The 18,088-nt window shown below is 39.1% G+C and overlaps 2 protein-coding genes across 3 annotated transcripts in view; both read left to right on the top strand.

Annotated features, from left to right (window-relative positions):
* Positions 1 to 281: 281 nt before the first annotated feature.
* SEH1L (SEH1 like nucleoporin) lies at positions 282 to 13,532 on the top strand. 2 transcript variants are annotated; one of them, XM_062570089.1, is made up of 9 exons: positions 282 to 455; positions 2,529 to 2,579; positions 3,402 to 3,548; positions 4,960 to 5,171; positions 6,448 to 6,546; positions 7,720 to 7,860; positions 8,178 to 8,335; positions 9,039 to 9,189; positions 12,808 to 13,532. In XM_062570089.1, the coding sequence occupies exons 1-9, from the start codon at positions 345 to 347 to the stop codon at positions 12,995 to 12,997; spliced, it is 1,260 nt and encodes a 419-aa protein (XP_062426073.1). In that variant the 5' UTR covers positions 282 to 344; the 3' UTR covers positions 12,998 to 13,532. The 2 variants fall into 2 exon arrangements, with proteins under 2 accessions (XP_062426073.1, XP_062426074.1); XM_062570090.1 differs by lacking the exon at positions 12,808 to 13,532 and adding an exon at positions 11,185 to 12,799.
* Positions 13,533 to 17,244: 3,712 nt separating this feature from the next.
* CEP192 (centrosomal protein 192) overlaps positions 17,245 to 18,088 on the top strand; it is a 74,705-nt gene continuing 73,861 nt past the window's right edge. Inside the window, exon 1 of the mRNA XM_062568113.1 lies at positions 17,245 to 17,453. Coding sequence (XP_062424097.1) covers positions 17,287 to 17,453 — 167 coding nt within the window. The 5' untranslated portion in view covers positions 17,245 to 17,286. The remainder of the gene's footprint in view (positions 17,454 to 18,088) is intronic.

Raw genomic sequence — 18,088 nt, 5'->3', positions numbered from 1 at the left:
GCAGCCGCCGCCCGCCTCAGCGCAGCCGCAGGGCACGGGGCGGGGCGCGCCAACGGCCGCGCGCGAGGCCCCGCCCCGCCCGCTCTGCCGCCCTGTGCGTTCGGCGGAGCCGCGAGGCGGCGCGCGCGCAGGTCTCTCGGCGGCTGAGCGCACGTTGGATGTTGGGGGGGGAGGGGCTGTGAGCGCGCGCCGGCGCGGAGAGCTCTGGGGGCGGAGCGCGAGCCGGCGGCGGCCGTTGCCCCGCCCCCCGCGCGAGGAGGGCGCGCGCCGCGGCCGGGCGGGTGGGAGCGTGGCGGCCGGGCCGGGCCGAGCGGGGCCGGGCCGAGCGGGGCCGGGCCGGGGAGATGTTCGTGGCGCGCAGCATCGCGGCGGATCACCGCGACCTCATTCACGATGTCTCCTTCGACTTCCACGGGCGGCGCATGGCGACGTGCTCCAGCGACCAGAGCGTCAAAGTGAGCGGGAGCCGCCGGGCCTTCGGCGGGGCGGGGTGGGGGGGAAGGCGCCGGCGGCGGCGGCGCCACCACCACCGCAGGCCCGGCGGGAGAGGCAGCCGGGCTCCGCCCTCCCCGTCCCGGCGGCCTCCAGGCCCGAGGGGGCCCGTCCCGCCCCCGCTGCGCCGAGCGGCGCCAAGGCCGGGGAGCGAAGCGTCGCTGCGGCCGCTCGGGACCCGCCACGGCTGGCGAGGCGCCGGGCTCCGGCCTCCCCCTGGCTCCGGGGGGCTGCGGTGGGCAGATGCCCCAGCCGCGATTCTTGGGCTAAACGAGTGCGCCCTCAGACGCGAACGGCAGGGGCTGTAAAGCCATGATGAATTTATACATAATATTTTATATATGTGCACGTGTACATCGCCCCCAGTAGAAATTCAGATTTTTTTCGACCCCTTGTTGCTGCTGGGAAAACCACGCGAACACCCGATCCGCCGCCTTAGAGCTGAAACAGGAGCAGTAGTTCTGTAGTTTTCTGTTTTCGTGTCACATGGGAGGATGTGTCTGTGTGCCCAGTACCCAGAGAGGCTTTTCCTATTAGTATTAATTGTTTCAGATATACCTATTTTTTTTTCTCCTGACAGCTTTTGCCTTGTTTTTACATCCTTAAAATGTTGTGGCTACAGCAGTGGAGCTTGTTACATTGCTTCGTCTGAAAAGCTGAATTTATCCGAGGGCACTGAGGGAGGAAGCCACTGTCTCATACTTAAAGGCCAACACTCAATAGCAAGCCGAAGTGTTCTGTGTGTGCTCAAATAAAATGCTAGAAGCCTTAATTTCACAGTCCTTTAGAGGAACTGAAATCATGATAACTGGAAAGTTAATTGCTTTTTCCATTATTTAAACATAGGGAGAAGGTCAAGAGTTACATTCTGTTAGATTTAAGTTATTCTGATTGCAGAGGACAATAATACGTTTTTTTTGACCTGTAAAACAGTTGTGAAAACATTAGTGCTTTTCAATAAATAGCTATGTCTAATTTAGATTAGACTTAAAAAAACAGCCCCTCTTTCCTCCCCTACACTTCAAAAAAAGCCCACTGAAACAAATAAGCTAACAACTAAGTCAACCTTTGATCTGGATTGAGTATGTAAAATTAAAGAGACTATACTAAGAAAGATGCCATGAGGTAGGTGAAATTTAGGAACAATGTTGTTCAGTGGTAAATGTTACTTTCCAGTCATACCAGTATCTTTTATAATAGAGTCTTGAGAAATTTTACTCTAACCAGAATATTACAACACTGCTGAAATAGCAATGTGTCTATTATTTGGTATCCGCCCTAGATGGGCCCTGCAGAATAGGAATTGGGTAGAAATTATGAAATTGGCCTGGCAAATTGATTATAAACAAAGTTGTATTAAAAATCTAGAATGGCAGAAGTGAGGTAATATTATTTCAATATGGTTATATGGTGAATGGGTGAGAAACGAGGAGTGGCTGTCAGGTGTATAGAGGTCTTTTTTTGATGAGATTCATGAGTTCCTTCATGATTTCTCTGAAAAGGTTGCAAAGACAGGGAAGATTTTTGGAAATTTGAGAAAAAATGTTGAGAGAATGGTTATGATTCAAGTCAGACGTATTAGAAACAAGATCTGTTAACTCAATAGGATCAGTTTCTCTTTGCTGCTCTACTCTGTCCTTGGTGATTGCCAGGATTCACATCAGGGTTTTGGAACTGTCTCTGAGCACATGCTATGGTGAGGACTATATGAGCACTACAGTAAAGCTGAGTAATTTTGGCATGCCCATGGATTAAAGATTAAAGTGTTGAAAATAGCAATAATTTTTGTTCTGTAAATAATTTGTTGTTTTTTTTTTTTAAATAGACTTCGTACTAGTGGATTTTGCAGATGTATGCCCTTCCTCGACCTGTGATAAGGATATTTTCAGGTTTGAGTGAAGTGCAGATCAGTATCTAGACCAGATAGGATTTTCTGGAGGAAAATAATTTATGATACTTTTTTTTTTTAATGGCTCCGTTATTCTGGTACTGCCTAGTAAACTTTATATATAAGCTGTATTTTGATTTCTCAATAGGTCTGGGACAAAAGTGAAAATGGGGATTGGCATTGCACTGCCAGCTGGAAGGTTTGTATTGATAATAATTACATAGTTGCACCATAATTTCTCCAATGTTTTGTCAAAATGTGCTTGGTTTTTGTGATTTGTAGAATATAAATACTTTTGTAAATACAGTGTTCCTTATAATTAAGTCTCCCTCACTTCTGTAAAACACCTGTAACACCTCTCACATAAAGCAGAGGTTGGATGCAGTCTTGTACTGTTAGTACTTAGATACCTTGGCTGAATTTGTTATCAGTAGACGTACTGGTAACAAGAGAAAGGAAGCTGGAAAACAATATCTGCATTTTTAATTGAATTCCTCCTTTTTGCATATTCTAAAACTTTTTTTTTTTGTTTTGTTTTTTTTTTTTTTTTTTTTTTTTAAAGTCCCTTTCCTTAGAAAAAAAAGTATTCAGTTGACTAGGTATGAAAGAAGAGTTCCTTATGAAGAAAGAGAAGATAAGTAATGCTCTGCAAATGCTTTAGAAAAGTACAAGGGAGCTTTAAAAAAAAGAGCTTAGTAATGGCTGAAAATCGAAAATAAAGCTGTAATTTTTGCATCAAGGCAAAATCTTATCTTGCAACCATTTGTTAGAACTTAGCATTTAAAGGAATAATAAATACTGCCTTGAAATAGACTAGTAATAATTAACCAATAGTAGTAAGACTTTGCGGTGCTTGTAGAAGTAAATAAGATCAACAGTTGCTATATTACTTTAAGCTTTATGAAAGAGGAATGGTCTTACAACTTCCTAAGATTTACTTCTTAAAAATCATGCATAATTGCTTGGGATAATAGAATAAGTGTATTTCCCTAGGCTATAGCATTTTGGTTTTATCTTGCAGACACATAGTGGATCTGTGTGGCGTGTGACATGGGCTCATCCTGAATTTGGGCAGGTCCTGGCTTCCTGCTCTTTTGATAGAACTGCAGCTGTATGGGAAGAAATAGTGGGAGAGTCAAATGATAAACTCCGAGGACAGAGTCACTGGGTGAGACTTGGACTTATTAATTACAGTTTTTATACAAAACATATAAATGTATTTTCTATTCCTAATTAACTTGTTTGCTTATCATAAAGGCTGAAGCTTTCAATGTTTAAACTCTAGAATTAAGCAGAGGACTGAAGATAAAAATTGTTCCAAACACTGAGTTACTGGACACTTCTGTTTTTGCAACATATTTTCTATTCCTGATAAAGTCGGAGAGTACACTCTGTTTTCCTGTGTTAATATAAAATCCTGACTGGCTGTTTTTCATCACTTTTGTTAACTTATAGGGTAAGCACTTTAAAACCTCTGCGCAAACAGCTGAATAGCAACATTAAAACCAATGAGTGTCATTTCTATTAGCGTTTCCTAATAAGATATTTCCCTTATAAACCTGCAGACGTGATTCCTTCTATAGCACAACTGAAGTTGTGCATTTTTTTTCTCTGAGATCGATGTGAGAGAGCTCAAATAAGCACTTTTCTTTTTCACCTTTCAAACAATAGCTCAGATTTGGAGGAAAAACCTTTCACTCAAAAATAGTTTTGTGGATAGCATTTTACAAAGGGAATTCTGTACCTAAGCAGATTATTTTGCAAGTATTTTTCATTCATAATGCTATATAGCTCAGTCAGTATGCTATTTGTGTCTCTAATAATTTATTTAGGTTATATCTTCAATATATCTGCCGTATACTGAAGTTTTATAATATTGAAATACCATTGGCACACAGGGGAGTGTGAAAGCTGATTTTCCTGTGCAGGTGGTAGTTGAGACTTCTGATTTTTCAGCTCAAACTCATACTACTTGGCAGGGGAGAAGACAACTTGGAAAAACAAGGGTTTATAGTTTTTTCCTTTTTCATCCTATCAAATATCTTTTGAGATCACCCACTCTATCAGAAATACTTGCTTTTCTGATACTTTTTGCCAAGAAAATGCTTTAAGGTAAAATTTGGGGGGGGGGGGGGGGAGGAAACCCACTGAAGTTTAAAAGCAACACCATCAGGCTTCACAGTTAGCATTGTTACCAGTATGAATGAAGAGGACAGTTTCAAAGTGCCTGTGGCCAAAGGCATGCAATAATCTCATATTTTATGTTGTTCTTCCCCCTCCCCACAAGAATCACTCTTGAGGACAAGAAAACTTTTGCTGGTATCAATACCTTTAAATCACTGTGAGTAGATCCCTGTTTGGAATTGCATCAGTGCAATGATCTGTCACTTCTGTAAGGTGATGTATAAAGATTTTTTTTAGCTCTTTAGCTCTAGAAAGAAGAGTTAGTACGTGAAATGCATATGATTAGATGATCTTATAAAATGGTGCTGTCAGACTTTCATTAGCTTTTCCTATGGTATAAATTTTTGAAGAAAATTGCTAGCATTTCCTTCAACAAATTCTGTCTTTGTTTGCAGGTAAAGAGGACAACTCTAGTGGACAGTCGGACATCTGTTACGGATGTTAAGTTTGCTCCCAAGCATATGGGTCTTATGCTAGCGACTTGTTCAGCAGATGGAGTTGTAAGGATTTATGAAGCTCCAGATGTGATGAATCTCAGTCAGTGGTCACTGCAGCATGAAATCTCATGTAAACTAAGCTGCAGTTGCATTTCTTGGAATCCTTCAAGGTATGTTATTAAGCCTGTAGATTTTGCTGTGTGAGGGTTTAAGGAGAGGATCCAGAGTTCTGAAGTGTTACAGAGTAAAATTCCCAAATATGTCCACAGAAAGTTAAGTGTATGTTAGGGCTGGAAAAAAATGCTGACAATTCCTATAATAAAGTCAGTTTAGCTGAGCCAAAGAAGTATTATAAAAGATTCTCCCATTCTGTGTGAGAAATACTCTCAGCTTGATTACTTTTAATAGATAATAAGCTAAAGAGCTACTGAGCGCCTTTTATTTATTCCACAAAGCTTAATTGAGATTTTTCCTATGAGAAAGTGTTCATAAAGGAACGATTCTTTTCTTGCTTTTGCGAGAAAATTTTTTCTAGCTGTTGCAACAGATAATAATTTTGACAGCTCTAACGAGGATGTGCCCCTTGCCGGTGCAACAGAATGTGTTGTGCTAGGAGCCACAGGAGTGTTGCTCACAGAAATACAAAGCCACTGTTCCTTTAGTTGTACCCTCAAGGGCTCCATGGTGCACTCCCATGTTTAGATGGGATGTGTGGTAGTTGGGTAGTCCCTGCCCAGAAGAATACACATGAGCAGAGGTCTCCCTTTACTTTGCATCTCACAACCCCCTTCAGCAATAACAGGAAGGGAAAAAAATCATTCAGGGCAGAACTGCTTTGGATTCTGTTAGGTTTGGAAATGCTGAATGTTGTGCTGAATGTCTTTTCCTATGAAAGCAGTGGTCTATATCTTGCTGCTGGTTTTTTTGTTGGTGGTGGGATTTTTTTTTCAATTCACGTAGTTGTAGTCTGCGCTGAATAATCAAAGTACAGACTTATTCTTTAATGCATTGGTTAGTGTTAAAATTGATAAAATTAGGATTCATCTATGTTTACCCTGTAAATGTAATTCCTCTTCTGAAACATGAATGAAATTTACTAAATCAATAAGTAGGAATAGTGGATAGGATACAGACTCTGCTATGTAATGTTTCAGAAATCCTTATCTACAGATAACTACATAAATTCATTTCTATTTTCTGGATAAATACATTGTCACGATACTGAAATGCCAAATAAGGTTTCTCCAATGATTTATCTGTTACTTGATGTATAAGGAGGATGTTCAAGACAACAAAATTGAGGTTGCACGGGTAACAGAATGATATTTACTAATATTTTAGTGTGTGTTTTATATTTTCTTTATAGGTGTGTCAGAAATACTTTAAATACTACTTGTTTACTTGCTTGAAATGCTCTATAAAAATATTTACTGTTTTCCCTTCCAGCTCTCGAGCTCATTCTCCAATGATAGCTGTAGGAAGTGATGACAACAGTCCAAATATATTGGCTAAGGTTCAAATTTATGAATATAATGAAAACACCAGGTATGCTAAACTACTAACCAGTATAACCTTTGTGGGTAGTTCATAGGATTTGAGTAGTTCATAGGATATGACCTTTTACTTCATTCCTGTAATTACATGTGGGGAGAGGAGTGGTAAATGATAAACTCCCTAGAGACAAAACTGAAGAGTGTATCTTGAAAAAACAGCCTATGGTAATTGATAATTATGTTCCTGTGCCACAGAATGGGAAAAAAGGAGGAAGGACCTTGGAATATTTACTGATGTTAGTGGACATTATGGATTTTGAAAATTTTGTTCTCAGTATGGAAATGCCAGTGTTCTTACCCGAGTTTTAAAGCGGGAATTGTTGTTTCTCCTTCTGTTAATTTATGTATTTGATTTTGCACAAGGAATTAATAGAACCAAAGTTAAAATTCGAATTGTCCTACACTAGAGACCCTTTTTTAAAGGTTACCTTAACGATGCTCAAAAATGTAACAGTACAATGTTAAAGAGAAAAGTATGTTTATAATGACAGGAAGTTCTGTGAATTATTAACATGCTGTAGAAGTTACATGGTTCAGTTTGTGGAGTTAAGAACTAGAAAATTCCAAGAAGTGTATGCACAACCAGTTAATGAGATGATGGCAAAGAACTTGTTTCATTCAGAATGGCTACTATGTGAACAGAGCCAAGGTGTTTTGTGGATTTATGCTTCAGATGATGTCCTCTGTCCGCAATAAAAAAAAGTTAATGTAACTTATCTTGTGGTAAATGAGACTATAAAGGAATGCATGTTTATTATATAGCAAAGTAGGCAGATAGTGCTCTGCTCACAAGGACAGAAAATTGAGTAAGTTATTAGAATATAAATTCATTCTAGATTTGTGAATGGAAGAATCTTTTTATTTCCCTTCTCCAACTCGCAGAAATATATTCTTTTTACAGGAAACCTTGCTTTGTTGTATGAATGAGCCCATTGTTGTTACTAGTTATTATTAAATATCTGATACATTCAATTTCTTAAGAAATCAGCTTGCAGTTACTTAACACTTTCAATTTAGTTTGTTACAAAAATATTTTTAATTTAATTTTTGCGAGTCTCATTGCTAATCCCTCTTTCCCCTGTTCCTCTATGTGTGGGTCATTTAAATTGCGTCACTGGCAGTTTAGATGGCACTTAAGATTAATTTCTTATCCGTTGTTCTACAGAAAATATGCAAAAGCAGAAGCTCTTATGACAGTCACAGATCCTGTACATGATATTGCATTTGCTCCAAACCTAGGAAGATCCTTCCACATCTTAGCTGTAGCAACCAAAGATGTACGAATTTTCACGCTAAAACCTCTAAGGTGAGCTTAAAAGGAACATAGTTCAGTATAATGTGATGCATCCTGTATAGTCTTATTTTAATAGCATCTAGGAAGCAAAGAAATTATCTGTACCTATTTAAATAATTTAATCTGTGCTGAGCTGTTTTTAGGAGCCTGATTTTTAAGATAAGACTGTGAGCAAGACAGTAGTTTTGTTTGAATATCACTTAGCGTTTCTAATCTAGTAACAATTGTTACATAAACTCCTTGAAGGACCTAGTCCCCTGTTTTGTTTGTGTATTCAATACAGACCTTTGAACACTTGTATAGAGAACTGTCACTTTTCTCTTAAACAGGAAAGAACTAACTTCTTCTGGAGGATTAACAAAATTTGAAATTCACATTGCGGCTCAATTTGATAATCACAACTCCCAGGTCTGGCGAGTGAGCTGGAATATTACAGGCACAGTGCTTGCTTCCTCTGGTGATGATGGCTGTGTTAGGCTATGGAAGGGTAAGAATTCTACAGGTCATCCACTTGAAGTACAATTAGCTTTATGGTATGCTAAAATACATTTAAGAAAACTTAATACATTATTGGAGGCTTAAGTTCCTACCAGATTCTTGGAAAGTAGATCTTAATATTGCTGTGTGCATTTTAGAAAAAGAGATAACTTCTTTTGCTTGAACACTTGTTTTGTTGTATGATTTAGGCTGCTGTGGATACTGTAAAAACTGATGTACCTGAGTTTTTCTGCACTGGATTAAAATGATAGAAAATTGTTTAAATTAACATACATATAGCATTACTATCTTTGCCTGCCGCCAAACCCAGAAAATCTGTATTCATCACAACAGCATTCATGCAAACCTTTTTTTTTCCTGGAGTTTTTTTTTCTGATCAAATTTCCAAAGCAATTGTGAAAATCAGTGATAGTTTCCTCAGCCATTTTCATTTGATTCTTGGTTAGCATTTTAGTGAGGCCAAAGCTAATTCATTCTTGCTATTGAACAGAACTGAGGTTTAAGTAATAGATAGGCAGAAACTGTCCGACAGCTGAAAGATCAAATTCTCAGCTGTTTTGAATTTATATAACTGTACTGAAATACAATTCAAATTCACACTAGCTGCGTAGCTGTTGAAACAACATAATCGTTTCAGAAGTTGGGTTTCAGGAAATTAACTTTTCTTTTTGTTTATATGTGTATATTTGCAGCTAATTATATGGACAACTGGAAGTGCACTGGTATATTGAAAGGTAACGGGAGTCCAGTCAATGGTAGTTCTCAGCAGGGAATTTTTAATGCCTCTCTAGGTTCGGCCAGTACAAGCCTACAGAATTCACTGAATGGATCATCTGCTGGCAGGTAGGCTAATTAGTACAGAGAGTGAATTTCAGAAAATATTCTCTGAATCTTCTTAATTTGGATTAATATTCATGCCTGTTTTATGTTTAAGTGCAATGTCGTTTATTGCTTTAATGTTAATCCAGGTTATTCTGTTTTTTGCTTTGAAGTGTTTTATATTATGCCAGTGTTAAGAGAAAAACCAAGAATACCATAACGTACACTGAATTGTTTTGTTTAAATAAGTAATACAAACAATTGTTTTTACTTCATTCCTTTCACGTTCTTAAAAACATGTTTTTGAAGCAGTTTCAAACAAGGAGAAACTGCATCATACTGTGAAGTAAAAACTGCCCTCTGAAATACATATTTACAAGTGTGAATACCAGCCACTATTTCCATTTTTGATTGGGATAATGCAGAAAAAGGAAGTGGGGAGAAGGTTTCATAATATATAGTTTAACAATCACATATTAGCCTTACTCTGCATTTTTGCAGACAACATCAATTGAATAAAAGATCTGTTTAAAAAAAAAATCTTATTCATTCATACGGAGTTCTTATAGCAGATTAATTTCCTTTCTCCATTATGCTTTTACTTTGTAATAATAATTTCTGTAATTGCTGTTTAGTAGGTAGGCTTAACTGCCTTAACTGAAATCATTTTTAATCTGTCCATCCCAAAATCTGGAAATAACTCCTGCTAAACTATTGAATTCTACGTTGTACAGTGGAATGTGTGCAGTTGCTTTACAGGATGTGTCCTATATTAAGACTTACTGGGACCAAATTCCACAGCAGCAACTTCTAAGTTTTGGAGCCGCGGTTACTTTTTTCTAATGCCATGGAATTGCCTCCATTTCCATCCACATACAGCTACTAATGGGTCTTTCAGTTTAAAATAGTCACCTGTGAAGTATCACAGTTTGCTTTTGGAGAGTTTTGGTATGTTTGGTTTCTTTTCCCTCTGGCAGTGAATCCTGAATGACAGTTCTGACTCCATGACCCTTAGCTCTTTTGAACAGTTCCCTTATAAGATAGATGGGAGAGGAAGAGGTAGTAACAGGCCAAATACCCAGCAAGAATGAAGGCCAGAATGATACTGGTCATCTAGTTCCAGGAGGTGCTACTTATTTTGTAGCAAAAGTGCTGAAACACAGTCCTGTCTTGGAAATGTGATATCCAAAGATGTGTAATTATTTGCCTGAGCTCGTACAGGGAGATGATGACTATTTCATACCTCTTTGGAGTAGGATGTGTTTTCACAATCTCTCAATTATCTAAAACTGTACTGCTGCCACAAGGTAGCCTTACTTCCAGTGGATGTTTGTATCTTCTCCCTTAAGTTGGTAGTAAGCTATTGTGAACTGAAACTTTAGCTTTTTTTCTTTAATTCCTCACAGGCTCCTGACATTACAGGAGTATTTTGATATTTTGCCAATACAGAAGTATTTTGATAGTTGTTGTTGTTCTTATTACTTAAAAATTGCTCTGGGCTCTGATACAGAATTCACTTTTTCTTACAGAATTAAGTTTATGGCTGTGGAATTTCAGATTTTTTTTTCTATCTTAGATACAGCCTTACTATAAAACTGATGCACTTAACTACTTGTTTTCTCTCATAATCACAGTGACTTGAATTGCACAAGCATCATTGCTAACTCTTTTTATTAGTGGATTAACATTTTAAACAAAACTGTGTGTACTGAGATTTGCCCAAGCTGATATGATATATGGATGTCTGTGACTGTAGATGCTACATTTCAGTGTTTATAAATTTAAACATTTAAAACAGCTAAAGCATGGTCAGATTTCAGCCTTTGGAAAAGTTTCGTGTGTTAAAACACATCTGATCATCAAACTGGGTTAACAGTGAAAATTGGTTTAGAATGATTGACAATGTAACTTGTGGGGAAAAAAAAGTCAGTAGGGCTGTATTGTTATGCTGATAATCATGTGTGTCTAGATCTGTGATACGATTTCCCTTCTCCATTTGTATTATGTCCTTTTTAACAGAAAGCAGAGCTGATACCAAGCTAACTGGAGTAACTTTGGTGTTTTGCTGCTTGTTGCATGCACACAGGAATGGAAAACGATCTCCTTTTTTCCCTCCCCAACGCCGTTTGACCTCTCCCAAGACACCAGCAGCCAGCTAACTACTAAACGCAATTCAAAAGGCCTTTCTTAAACACATTGTATACTTTTTTTTTGTACTAGCCAACACAGTTTGATACTGTTGGAACTTCTGATAGAAAAACAGAGAGGCTCCTTGTGGAAAAAATTCTATCAAAACAGTTTTTTGGAAACTTAAAGTGAAATTAAAAGGCTAGTTCAGTAATAAATATGAGAATTTTTTTTTTGCCCATGATTGGGATGGGAGGACGGAAGTGACCATTAAAAGAATTTTCATTTAAATTGTTTAGATAACTGATTGTTTTACATCTCGTAGTGTTTAATATCCGATTAAGGTTCCCAAACATCACGACTTTGTAACTGCTTTGTAATATATGAAACTGTAGTTATAAAAGGATAAAAAAGGGGTGTGCTTTGACAGCTATACAGACAGTAGCTTTTAATAGTTTGGTATTGCTTCATTTATAACTTAGTACAACTTCAAATGTTTTGTAAGTACTGTCATACTTGATTCATCCTAGCTAACTAAGAGTACTTCTTCTAATATGTATTTGTACATTTCTGTGACAGTGATTCCATGGAGTAACTAAAATTCTGAGCATAGTATCTTAAAAAAATGCATGCATTTGAGCCATACAAAAATTGAAAACCAAAATGCAGCTTGATGTGGATTGTCCCATGATTTTATTAATCACATAATGTTCCTTTCTGTAAGTCCACAGAACTGTAACCTTTAGAAAAGAAAAACCTTTAGTATCTGAAAATTATACTAAAATGCACAAGTATTACGGGTAAAATGGCAGAAAGGTGATGTGAAATGGCATAATTCTGAGCCTTGCATTTACCAGAAAAATTTTCTGAGGGTTTTGCAGAAATATGTAAATACGTACAACAACTGTATTTCATTGGAAGTAGCTATTCTCTGTAAATGTATATTATTAAATTTAAAGTATTGTAAAAACAAAATGATGGTTTTTACGTCTATTCTAGAAGTGCTGTGAACTTAATCTGAATTAGATGCTTATGCAAAAAATGTACTTGCATAATATTTAATGCAACTTTTGTTGCATCTTTTGTTGCAAATGAAGCGTTACTAAAAGTTCTGTTAACAAATCACAGGAATTCTGGGAGAGTGAAAGCAGGTTAATAGTTGTGCTACAGAATCTCTTCAATTTCCAAAACAACCTATTCTTTAGTAAAGTGTATGTTAGGATTACTTTTGCAGTAGGATTACTTGTACAATATTCTTTTCTATGAACTTCAGTGGAAAAGATTGTACTTTTCATTTAGAGAACAGCTTCCAGAATTGTCTTGTTTTGAATTACAGCCTTGATTTCTGCTATTATGTTCTATTGGTTTTAGCATGGATATACTAAAGCATTTTATTTATTTTTTTTTCCAGCATGTCTTTTCTCCCCTTTAGTTCTCCTTGTATTTACTACCTTTCTCTTTTTCTTCTGTTTTTTGTTTTGTTTTGGTGTTTTGTTCCTGTCTTAACTGTTTCAGGTATTTCTTTCCCCCTCTGGATTCCCCACGGGCTGGATCGAGATGGTCCAGTCATGCCCAGCTCCTTCCTCCTCCTCCTCTGGTAGAGCACTCTTGCGATGCTGACACTGCCAACCTTCAGTATCCGCACCCTCGCAGACGATGTGTCTCTCGGCCTCTTAATCTATTACCTGAGAATGAAGGGGTTTAACATACGTTAAGTAAACTCTAAAGGGCCTTATGTTTGCAAATACTTCAATTTCTGGCTGCTTTTTTCTTCTTTCCTGCAGAAGATTTTCAAAATTTTGGGGCTTTATTGCATGTTTTGCGAAACAAACCACAATATTTGGAACACGTTATTTGTGCTTGTGCATCAAAGGGACAATTTAATCTGTACCCTTTGAACCATAGCAGCACAGACAAGCAGTAATAACCATGAGCTATCTACAGAGTACCTGACTTCAAAGTGCCTGTCTTTATTATTTGAAATAAGTTTGTTGTCGTCTTTTTTAATATATTGCGCTGACAAATGTGAAACTCATTGTCAAAACTCAACATGCTTTCAAGAAGCTGTTCAGTAACTAAAGGATGATGTTGGATCAGCTCATAAAAGAAATACATTCCTGTGTATACTGCAGCAAAAGAAAGTTTGGAGCCTTTGGTAGTTTTAAGAATTTTCCATCTTGCTGTATAGATATTTAAATTTTATAATTGTGATTGACTAATAAACTTATCTTAAAATGTCATTATTAGTATGCTAGTTTCATAATAGGCTAGTTTTTTTTTCTTAATAGGTTCTTGCTCAAGGAGATTTCTGGATTCAGGTGTCCATTCTCAGAACTTTGCTTTTATAATGTTATGTGCCATTCTTAAGTGTACAATTGCACATCATATTTTTCTACCAAGTATTACATTGTGACTTTTCTCATAGTTTGTGGAGGGTCTGCAGAGAATTGTTAGATTGCAAATCAAATTATCTCTTTCTTCAGTGATTGAATAATTTATTTACAACATCTTGAAGAAATAGTACTGACTTTAAAACCCGGTCTTTAATGCATCAGCATAGGAAAAGCATTGATGTGAATTAATATGTTGACATTAACTGTCAGCTCTGGCTGGTTTGAGACACAGGAAGGAGAAGGATAAAGCCGGACAGTTATTACGTGGTATTTCTACATTAGCATTACTCTGTTGCTGAGCTTGTTTAGCAGATCTTAGAAGGATGAAGGTGGGTTCTGTGCAGCATAAAAAGGCATATTTCCTGGTTGTGTGCTTCAGAGTAGGCTTATACTAATGATCTAGCCTTGGAAAGAGTAGTGTATGGAGAGGGCAGTCTGTTATAGCAGATTCCTGTGGGTTTCACTTCTATTCTAAAAGATGTATTTGCTTTTTTTCTTGTAATGCTTTCAACTATTTTTGCTCAGATACATGTTATATGTTTGTTTCTCTGTTTATCTTTGAGGAATTCAGCTTTAGTTTACTAAAGCACATGTGAGGTAAGAATGGCACTATGGAGCGCTTACTGGCAGCGTACAGAGGTACGCTGCTGGAAATCGCCAGCTTTCGGGAATACAGCAGTGAAATACAATGGGCGTAAGAGCAATTACTTGTACCTTTTTATCAAGAAGTTTATGTTTTTATGGAACCATGCCATCTTTTGTATGGTAAATGGCAACAGAGATGTTACGTGATTTAAAAAATAAGGTTTAAATGTGCGTAGGAAGTAGAAATTTAGAGTTGTCTATAACAATGTTAAATGTGGGGGAGTGAGTCATGAAAAAAATTGAGAGCCAGACTATTAAAGTGGAATTGATTCCTACAGTAGAAGAAATGTTTCTGTATATACAAACAGCAAAATATACTTCTGAAGGGTTAGCTGTTTCCAGAATTCCTATCTTATCCTTAAAAGACCCCCCCCCCCCAATACAGCTATTAATTTTTTCTTTACTGTGGTTCTAATTGTATCAGTCGGGGAAAAAAATAGTGTACTTTCCTGAGAAGCTACCAAAGTGCTTTTGGTTATATATGTTGCTGTTACCAGGTGTTGAAAGGTTATATTACAAGACCCTATAGTGTTTGCAGTAATTGGGATATATCTGACAATATAACAAAAAATGGTGTAAAATATATTAAAAGAGATTTTTTTTAATGTACACACATCCTTGATAAGCAAGGGAACGTTTTCTAAGGGAAAACCTGATATATTTTTTTCTAACTGGCTGCTATTGTTATGGAACCCAGAATAACCACTTATATTTGAAGCTACAAACAATTGCTATTACTTGGCAATTACTGTATTTGGTTCCAGTTAATTCAGTGCAGTTATATTATCTTCCTCTATGCTGAACATGTATTATTAGATATCCTGACTAATTCCAGTCACAGTTTTTACTAATGGAAACATGCTATTGCATATTCAGTGCAAATGAGTCACATTTCCAATAGAGTGGCCAAGCGCTTTGATTTCAGCAGCCAAGCTCTAGTATTTCTCTGTGCCTAATAGTAGCTTTTTTTTTCCATCTGCTATTCTGCATTGATGTCTCTATAAACCAGGACTATTTACTTCATGTCCTTGACTGTCCAACTCTTTCTCAACCTCACGCTTCCCTCCTTAAAAATCTCTTCCTTCTAGGAGTCCATCTTATGAACCCAAAGAGATGAACCCCTTGGAGGGATGAAATGGTAAGGGCTGAAAGAGGGAGGATTATAGCGTATGCATGCAGTATTTTAAATTTATTCAGCAGTTAATAAAACTTGTCTCTTCTGTTTCTCTTCTGAAAATGTACTTTACCCCATATATTGTTGATCCCCTTGGAGCACATCTCAGCTTGAACTTCCAAGACCATTTCTCCCATGTCAGTTCTAGGGCCTTGTAGCTTTAATGGAGTAGCCATCCAGTGAGTTTTTGTTGCTTTGAATATGATGTGACTTTCAAATGATTTTTTTTCTTTTTCTCTATTCTTTTGCAAAATCCATACCTGGACTATGACTGTAGAAGAATTGTATTGTAGGGCTGCCTATCGTGAAGTAACACTACGTGCAATTCAGATTTTTCAAATTTGTCAGAATATACATATCCCTGTTTTTGTGTGGTTTGCTTTAAAGGTGCCCACTGACTTCTCATACTCCTCAGAACGTGACATTTAGGCTTCAAATTTGAAATAGAGTATATTTTTTATGTAATCTCTTCATGCAAATAAAGTGACTCACACAGCAAAAATGTGTCAGACAAAATAACCATAATGAAGCATATAAATAAATCTGAAGCTTTTTTTTCCGTTGGATATGGTTATCCCCTGGCCCAGGACTGCAGGGACCAGAGAGGCTTTAGCTATATCCTTTTACAGTCTCTGGAGGCAACATTAACCCACACCGACTCTTTTTCTCCCAGCGCCTGCGGCCCGCAGCGGCAGAGCTGCCGCCCAAGCCGCACACGGCGCTCCCCCGCCCCCCCCACTAACGGCCCGGCCCGCCCGACGTGGGGGGCGGGGGCACCCGAGCTACGCCACGCGCCCCTCGCCCAATCAGCAGCTCTCTCCGCAAACTTTTTCTTTCTGGGGCGCTCTGGCGGCCAACCGGCAGCTCTCGCTCCCTCCTCCTCGCGTGGCGGAGCCGAGCGCGCCGCCCATTGGCTGGCCGCGGGGCGGGAGAAGCGCGCGCGCGGGCTCGGAGGAGTTTGGGAGGTGAGCGCGGCCCTGCGCAGGCGCCCGGGGCGGCGGGCGGGCGGGCGGGCGTGTGCGGGGGCGTGTGCGTGTGAGGGGCGGGGGGTGCTGTGTGCCCGCGCGCGCGCGCGCCTTGGGGGCGGGGCCGGGCCAGGCCAGTCGGTGCGGGACGGCGCGTGCGGAAGCAGCGGCGGTTTGAAGTTTTGGCGGTTGGGCCGGCGCGGCTGCCGCTCGGTGGTGAGGGCGGCCCGCCTCCGTTCCTTTCCCCTCGCCTTCCTCCCAGGCGAGTAGCGACGGGACGTGGTTCAGCCCCGGAGGGACCGGCTCGGTCCTTCCTCCTGCCCCTCGCCGCAGCCTCGGGGCTTCGGGGGAAGGCTCAGGCCGCGCAGGCTGTAGCCAGCCCCGTAGCGGCCCCAGGTAAACCGCGTTAGGCCGTTTGTAAGCCCCCAGGTGCGTTGCTGCTGCAGAAATGGAGGAAGGCTGCCCTGGTCCAAGCAGCTTTACAGGCTAAATATAGGTTGGCACCTCTTGCAGCGTCAGTGCTGTAACTTGCAGTACTACTGCTCTTTTTAGAAAGTTCGGGGGGTTCATAAAATTCTGTGGTGCCCAAAAGGCTTGGAGGTGGAGAAGACGGGGAAGAGTTTTTAAACGCGTTTGTAGATGCAGTGGGGCAGTTGCTAAAGGATACTGCCTGCTGTGTATAGGTACTTTAATTGTGAGAGCGCTACTGTGACTTACGTAACTGTATAGTTTTGTTATTTTCAGATGCTTCTGGACTAGGGCTGCTGCTGTTGCCAAGCAGAGTGTTACTTTAAACAGCTTAATATTGTACAAGATAATGGAAGACTTCAGAAATATTGCGGATGAGACATTTCCAAGCTTCTTGGGCAATTCACTAAGTAGCAGTACAAATGTAACTTTTGAAAATGTCACAATTTCCTCAAACCCTGGCTTACCTGTTGCAGCTTCAACTGTTGCCAGGAGTAAAACAGACTGTGACAACAGGTGAGACTGTTAGTTAATTTAAATTACTGTCTTATAAGACTTAATAAAATAAAAGCTTTTAAAACATGTAACCTTGACGGGGGTGGTTGATATCTTACACGGTAGATGATAAAGCTATGCAGTAGTCAATAGCATGGAATGACTGCTAGCAATGAAAAGTCCTCTTTAAATCATGCCTATCATAAAATACTTTAATCACTTATCCTTTAAAAGGATATTCCAATTCTTAGGTTGAAAAGATAATGATGAAAAGTTTCGTTTAACTCAGTTCTTCAGAGTTTATTTTACTCAAGATTGAGATCATTTAGGGAATAATACATTTTTTACATGTTTTTTGTTTAGTTAACTAATTCTGACACATTTTAGAAAGCTTACTGTAAAAACTAGTACTGTATGGATACCTGTTAACAAAAATTTGACATATCTTATTATAACTTGCTTAACAGAGAGTGGAGCAAAGAGTAATAATTAGAAACCTGTGGTCACTTCTTTCCCATATGGTTTAGCAAGAAGTAAGATGAGATTCTTGTGCTATGTCTTTTGAGAGCTGTAGATTCCAGAGGGAACAGAATCTTGCCAAATTAAAGCAATAACCACTAAAATGAGAATAAAGTATTTCCTTACAGAATTTCAGA

Source organism: Rhea pennata, chromosome 2 (assembly GCF_028389875.1).
Source record: "Rhea pennata isolate bPtePen1 chromosome 2, bPtePen1.pri, whole genome shotgun sequence".
Taxonomy (NCBI): Eukaryota; Metazoa; Chordata; class Aves; order Rheiformes; family Rheidae; genus Rhea; species Rhea pennata.
The sequence above is the reverse complement of the archived record's forward strand: the minus strand, read 5'-3'. Positions and strand labels throughout refer to the sequence as shown.